General features: G+C 43.9%; 1 protein-coding gene across 1 annotated transcript in view; it reads left to right on the top strand.

Annotated features, from left to right (window-relative positions):
- Nucleotides 1-6,864, top strand: part of BAIAP2L1 (BAR/IMD domain containing adaptor protein 2 like 1) — a 90,287-nt gene that overhangs the window by 61,903 nt on the left and 21,520 nt on the right. Inside the window, exons 4-8 of the mRNA XM_081819301.1 lie at nt 2,275-2,336; nt 2,446-2,517; nt 3,823-3,960; nt 4,617-4,769; nt 6,505-6,672. Coding sequence (XP_081675427.1) covers nt 2,275-2,336; nt 2,446-2,517; nt 3,823-3,960; nt 4,617-4,769; nt 6,505-6,672 — 593 coding nt within the window. The remainder of the gene's footprint in view (nt 1-2,274; nt 2,337-2,445; nt 2,518-3,822; nt 3,961-4,616; nt 4,770-6,504; nt 6,673-6,864) is intronic.

Below are 6,864 nucleotides of genomic sequence, written 5' to 3'. Positions count from 1 at the left end.
TTGTTTTTCATCTCCAGCCAGGAGTTATTTATGGGTTTAAAATGGATATGAAAGTAACTCAGATTAGGGCGCCTGGGTGGCTCAGTTGGTTAAGCGACTGCCTTCGGCTCAGGTCATGATCCTGCAGTCCCTGGATCGAGTCCCACATCGGGCTCCCTGCTCGGCAGGGAGCCTGCTTCTGCCTCTGACCCTCCCCTCTCTCCTGTGCTCTCTCTCTCTCATTCTCTCTGTCTCAAATAAATAAATAAAATCTTTAAAAAAAAAAAAAAGTAACTCAGACTATTTCGGTATCTGAAATGACTAAATGATAAAGTGACATATTAATGTAATTATATTCTTGGTCATGTGAAGGTTTCCTTTGTGAAGAACTCCGATTTGTTTCATGTTGAGCTTTAGGAGAACTTAATTATGGGAGAAATGAAGTCAGTGTCATTAAAGATGGAGAGTGGGTATCTTAATAACTTGGTGTGGTGGGGATGAGTGCTGGGGATGTGTCTGCCCTCACTCTCAGGTTTATCCAGCAGGCTGTTCTGTTAGAGATTCCTAGAATCACAGGCTGCTTAGGGACTTACAAGTTATGTACCTATAACCTTATAAGGAGAATCTCTGTCCCCACCACCTGCCATGGTTATTTTAAGCAGCATTGTTCATAGTGGGCTTCATGCTGAGGAGTTGGTTTATCTGGGACACCGTGGGGGCTGGGGGAATGACATGTTACATTTGATTTTGAGGGATCCCTGGCATCCCTGAGGAAGAGGGTCTGGAAGAGAACAAGCTGGGAGTCAAGAGAAATGATAAGAGCTTGAGGGGCAAGACCTGAGAGGTCCAGCTGGTGGGTTTGAATGTGTTGGTTGGGGGCAGACTCGGGGGACTCTTCCCGCACCCCTCATGGGACAGATGATTGGGCGCACAGAGACTTCACAAGTCATTCTCACATACGTTCTCTCCCAGGCAGGGAAGGGCTGGCACATTTGTTGCCCGAGGAAGCAGGATGAGTAAGGGGCGTGATTTCACCCTGGCCCAAGTGATGACACACATGCACAAGGGAATGAGTCTTTGTCATTGAGTGTGACATATGGGTGAAGTGTCAACCCCATGTGACTGGCTGTGAGCTGGCAGCCAAGAGCTGGGATTGGAGACTATGGGGTGAATTCACTTTTAGACATGTTGAATGTGAGGTACCTAATGAGACATCCAGGTGGAAATGTTCAGGAAGGGGCTGAATTTCTGAGTCTGAAGATGGGGGGTAGGGGGACTAGACTGGCCATTTGAGAGTCACATGTCTTAACTCTTTCTAGAATAGGGCACCATAGTATCATTTCTGTAAAGGTGATAGCTGAAGTCACAGTCTCGTTGGTATTCTTTCGCTTTCCCCCATCTACCACAGTCTTAATATTAATTCTCCTTCATCTGCAGCCTTCAGTTTACCCAAGGAATTCCTACCAAACTGTGGGAGGATCTACCCAGCACATTTTGTTATTGTTTGTATGGCCCGGTGGCTGTTCCAAATGAATCTGTCTTTTCTAGTTCTTAGGTATCAGACCCATTTGGTTCCTATAGGTAAGTGAACAGGGAGAGGCTCTTGTTCACCTTTATCAGAGTTTAGTAGCAGAGATGCATCATACTGCCTCAAACTGCAAGAGATGTACTTTGCAAATCAAGTGGTTGTCTTGCTGCTTTTGGAGTAAAGCTCAGTTCTGGAACATTCTCCATGTGACTGTACTTGTTTCAGAGAATTGATGTAGTCCCGGGAGATATGAGGCAGAGCACTGTCCCTGCTGCATTTTCCCATGGTGTTAATATTTTCCAAAATGATACAAGAACTAATATGAGAAAAAATAACCTTTATCTTTTATGCCTGACAGATAATCAGATTACTCTGGGGATTAGATAAAAATAAGCCATTTGTTCCTATAGTTAGTTACTATAATGACCATGATAATCTTGTATAAGAGAATTTAAAAATTAAGTCAGATAAATAAGATTCAGCTTAGGGAATGAGAAAATATAGAAAGCATGATGTGAATTTGAAGACAAAATTGGCATTCTCTGGATGAACAGTGTTGCAGAGTAAGTTTGCTAGGGCCTATGTCCCTCTGGCACCCACCCTGCCATGGGCACGCAGTCTGTGTTTCTGACGAGGCACAGGCCCTGATGCTTCCAGGCGCAGAGTGGGGTGGTACATTGTGCTTCATTCCATTATTTTACTTTCTTTAATATCTTTACAAAATCCACACGGTGACTTTTCCCCCTAACATCTGATTTTATTCACAGGCCATGTTCTCATAGAGATTTCAAGTACCCACAAGAAACTCAATGAGAATCTTGATGAAAACGTATGTAAACTATGTTTATACTTACAAAATAAAATATATTTTATTTCTAAACTGTATTTTGCTTAACGTCTCAAATCTGGTGTGAATTTTCAATTTCTTTTGTTAACAGTTCAAAAAATTCCATAAAGAGATTATACATGAGCTGGAGAAGAAGACGGAACTTGATGTAAAATACATGAATGTGAGTACACGGTTTTCTCCACCTTCATGGTTGGAGGTGGGTGTGGGGCACGGGGGCCTGGCGTTCCGGGAGGCTGCACTTGCCTGATCTCTGAGCCCGAGGAGAACTTTCTCTCACTGTTTATCCAGCAGCAGAAAACATGGTCAGGGCTAGTGTAGAGCATATACACAGATGCAGGAAACTGACAAGGCCCTTGGAGCTGGGTGCCCCGTTTGCATTAACACCTGGGATCTTCATTAAAAAGCAGAGAGGAAAATATTGCAAGGAATCCTCCTGCTTCTAGAAAGCATTGTTTTCAAAGAACACGTATATGGGGACGACCTCTGCATCTGTATTAGTGCAGATGTAGCTGTTGCTTTCACAAACCACTTCAGGGTGTGAAACGTGGGTGGGAGAACCACCATCTGGAGCTCCCTGGGGCTCCCATGTCCATTCATCAGAGACTGCTCCTGCGTGGTGTCCCTTGCCTGTCACCTGGTATTGATGACTCCAGCAGTTTTCTCCTTCTGCCGGACCCTCCAGCCCTGTCACACGGCTCTTTCCATCTCCCCTACCTGCTGTGGAATAGCTGCTTGCTTTGCCACCCAAAGCCTCTTTCTCACCAAGACCCCATGTGACAGTAAGCGGTGTAGTTACCCTGAAATCACCCCACTGCCCCTGAGTGCGTGTGCTCTGTGTACTCCAGAGGAAGGCGGCAGGACCACCTACAACGGCTGAGGTGGATGTAATGCCAAGCATTTTCCATACATTATCAGATTTTGTCCCTACAGAAACTCCATAATGTAGCTACTCTTATCCTCACTGTACAGATTAAAGGGAAAACATGAATTTGAGAGAAACTAAGTGGTTGCTGAGATCACACAGGAAGTGAAGGATTTTACCAGAATTCCAGCCCAGGTCTGTGAGGCTCCAGAAACACTTGGTTACACAGCACCCAGAATAATCGGAAGTGACTGCACTTGTTCATTCTGTTTTTTAAAGTTGTAAGTCATAAAACAGGAACATGTGACTTAATATTCTTTTTTTATTCACCAAAGCACTTAGCACTCAGTGTCCTAAAAAATTTGAGAAAACAAGGAATAAAAGAAAGAAAAGACATTCTTGTCTTCTAAGAGCTGCCCTTGGGGTCATTAGCCCCTTGTACGACCAGGGGACTTTAAGACAGACAAAAGCTGCACGTTGAAGGGAGGGAGCAGTACGAGGTGAGGGTGTGCAGGGCAGTGCCCAGCGGAAATGTTAGCAAAAGTAACTGCCCAACAGTTTGGACGGTGCTGCACTCAAATAAGCACAACATTTAACTTACAGGCAACTCTCAAAAGATACCAAACGGAACACAAAAGTAAGTTAGATTCTCTGGAGAAATCTCAAGCTGAGTTGAAGAAGATCAGAAGGAAAAGTCAAGGAGGACGAAATGCACTCAAATACGAACACAAAGAAATTGAGGTGAACTTTTCAGCACTATTTTATTTTGTTGTTGACAATTTATACAATTTACAGGGAAGGTTACTTAGCCACTTTAACCACTTACTGCTGTGCCACTACTGAAGTTAAAAATGAGCATTTTTGACTTGGTATGAGCTGAAGGCTACAGAGTTTTCCAGAGTTAAGAGTAATTAATAGCCTCCTAAAAACATTGGCATTTTCTCCTGATTTGGGGGTGGGGAGGTGGTAAGAGATATTCTATGATTAGCGTTACTCTCCCCATGTTACAGATGAAGAAAATGGGGCTTAGGCCAAGTCACATGGTTGATACTTAGAACTGGGGTTTAAATTTGAACTTTCTGGTTTCAAAGCCCTTGATTTTCCACCAGAACGCAATCCTATCCCTGAAGTATAAAGTAATATTTTGTGCAGATTGCCCAGCGCAGAATGTAAGGCCTTTGGCAACGTCCCTCCACACATGAGTCAGGGATCTTAATCAGAATGATGATACCTGCCCAGGTCAGGTTACAACTTTGTTATTTTATCTCATGTTTATCTGTATTTAGCATTAACTCTATTTCAAAATAAACCAAGTGTAAAGACGGCACAAGATAAATGTCTGGCTGTGCAGCTACTTGACTCCTCATGACATACTTGTATAATTATTATTTTCCTAGTATGTAGAAACCGTTACGTCTCGCCAGAGCGAAATCCAGAAATTTATTGCAGATGGTTGCAAAGAAGCTCTACTTGAAGAGAAAAGGCGCTTCTGCTTTCTGGTCGACAAACACTGTAGCTTTGCAAATCACTTACATTATTATCATTTACAGGTGGGTTTGTGATGACAAGTTTTGTTGCATTATTAATAATTTAATTTCATATTCAAATGCTCTTGAAATGCTTCACCTTCCATATGTGCCTCAATGTAAAGCGATGGGCCTAGTTTACCAATGAGAAGAGATGCCAAAGAAATACCTTTTGGCCCACTGGAATATGTAAACTTTCAGAAGTGTGGTTGAAATGGCTAAGTATTGCTTATAATACATGATTAATTTAGTAGTATATCCATATTTAAAATCTTTCATAAAATAATGCTTAATAATCAAGAATTAGTACTTTTTTCTTTTCTCACCTATGAGTCAGCTCTTCTCAGACTCTTTATGACGCGTCCTCAGCATCAGTGTCTTCAGAGCCATGGGATGAGTCCCAGCGGGCCCCAAGCCCACCCCACCTGGGTAGTTTGAGTGTTCGCCTGGGGAATCCATGCACAGAGGTGTCCCTGGAAGTTCTGTCCCAGCCGCAGACCCACTCACAGCATCAGGACACTTGCTGTGGTTCCTTTTTCATTCCTCTTCAAGGTGTTTCCTCGTGATCTCATCACCTGTGGAACTGGCTTTACTGCCCTCCTTCCAGCACACATAGTTGTGAGGTTTTACACCCAGGAATCATTACAAGAGAATATGTTACTTTCCCTCCTTTTTTTTTTTTTTAAATTATAAATTTTACTGGGCCTGTGTAAGCATCCAAAACTAGCATGGAGTGAAGTCAAATATTCATTGTTATTTATAATAATTTAGAGAGCGCTCCATGGTAGAAGTTTCTAAGAGCTTGAAAATAAGGCAACTTCCTCTTTTTCAGGGGGAAAAAACTTGGCCTTGGATGTATGTTTCGGTCATATGTTACATATTCCATAAAGTTTTTGCAACCTTAAGGACCATTCATCTACCAGATCTAAAGCCCTAAGATCTAACATTGTTACAGGAAAGGAAAGAATTGCAGTATTAGATGGTCACTTTGTACTCAGTTCAGCAGTATCTGTGTCCACGGTGAGGGTGTCCTGCTGGGGCAGGGTCATAGGTCAGGTGACCTTGAGGCTTTTCCTTTGGCCTAGCCCTGCCAGTGATGGGGTACTCACTGTGTCACAAGGCAACCTGGCCAATTTGCAGAGAGCTCTAGTTGGTGGCAGACTCTTATGCTTAACCTTGGATCCCAGTTACACTTTTTAGCATAAACAGAGTCTACTCTTCTCTACTGGGAATCTCTTCATCTCTCTGAAAACCGCTTCTTTGCCTTCCCTTTTTCTGGCTCCAGCATCCCAGTCCTTTCAGTGGCTCCTTGGACAAAGCAGGCCCAAGCAATCGGTGTGTCAGGGCTACGGTCCGAGGCCATAGGTGGTTTGGGGCGAGGGTTCTTTGCCCTCTCTTAGGAGTGGGAGGAAGAAAGCACTGATTGGCATTTCTGGGGCCACTGGGGAAACAGTGGGGCTTAATAAGATTGTTCAACCCTTCCCTTTTTGTGTTTGAGTTTGTTCTGCGTCAGTCTTCAACTCTGCATTCACACCAAGGCAGAGGGCAAGCTCCTGTAGAACAGGGGCCGACAGCTCTCGCAGCAAATAACACAGGGAGGAAGTTCATAGATGCTTAAGTGCTCACTGAATTTGACACAAAGTTCTCACACTTCTCGTGGTAAGCCAGTAAAACATTATCCCTGATATTTGACATGACTTTTCTCAGCTCTTTGAACAGTACACGTTTGTGTTTTGTTGTGTTTCTCTCGGATTCACAGTCTGCAGAATTACTCAATTCCAAGCTGCCCCGGTGGCAGGAAACGTGTGGTGACGCTACCAAAGTGCCCGAGAAGATCATGAATATGATCGAGGAAATAAGGACCCCAAGCTCTACCCCCGTGTCCGGGACGCCCCAGCCCTCACCGATGATTGAGAGAAGCAGCATGGTAGGGATGGGTTCTCTCCAAGATTTCAGTTGTGTTTTTACTGATAGGTCTTGGGCCAAATTTGCACAAAGGACCAAGGCATTTGGTGGTGGCGATCACAGGTCCTCCCCTCTTCTAGGGCCTCCCTTGTGTCACTCTGATCCCCTTACCTTCAGATTTGACATTAGCCATGAGGTGCTCAGCACTGCGTAG

The sequence above is a fragment of the Leptonychotes weddellii genome, chromosome 5 (genome assembly GCF_054177405.1).
Source record: "Leptonychotes weddellii isolate Sample4059 chromosome 5, ASM5417740v2, whole genome shotgun sequence".
Taxonomy (NCBI): domain Eukaryota; kingdom Metazoa; phylum Chordata; class Mammalia; order Carnivora; family Phocidae; genus Leptonychotes; species Leptonychotes weddellii.
The sequence above is the reverse complement of the archived record's forward strand: the minus strand, read 5'-3'. Positions and strand labels throughout refer to the sequence as shown.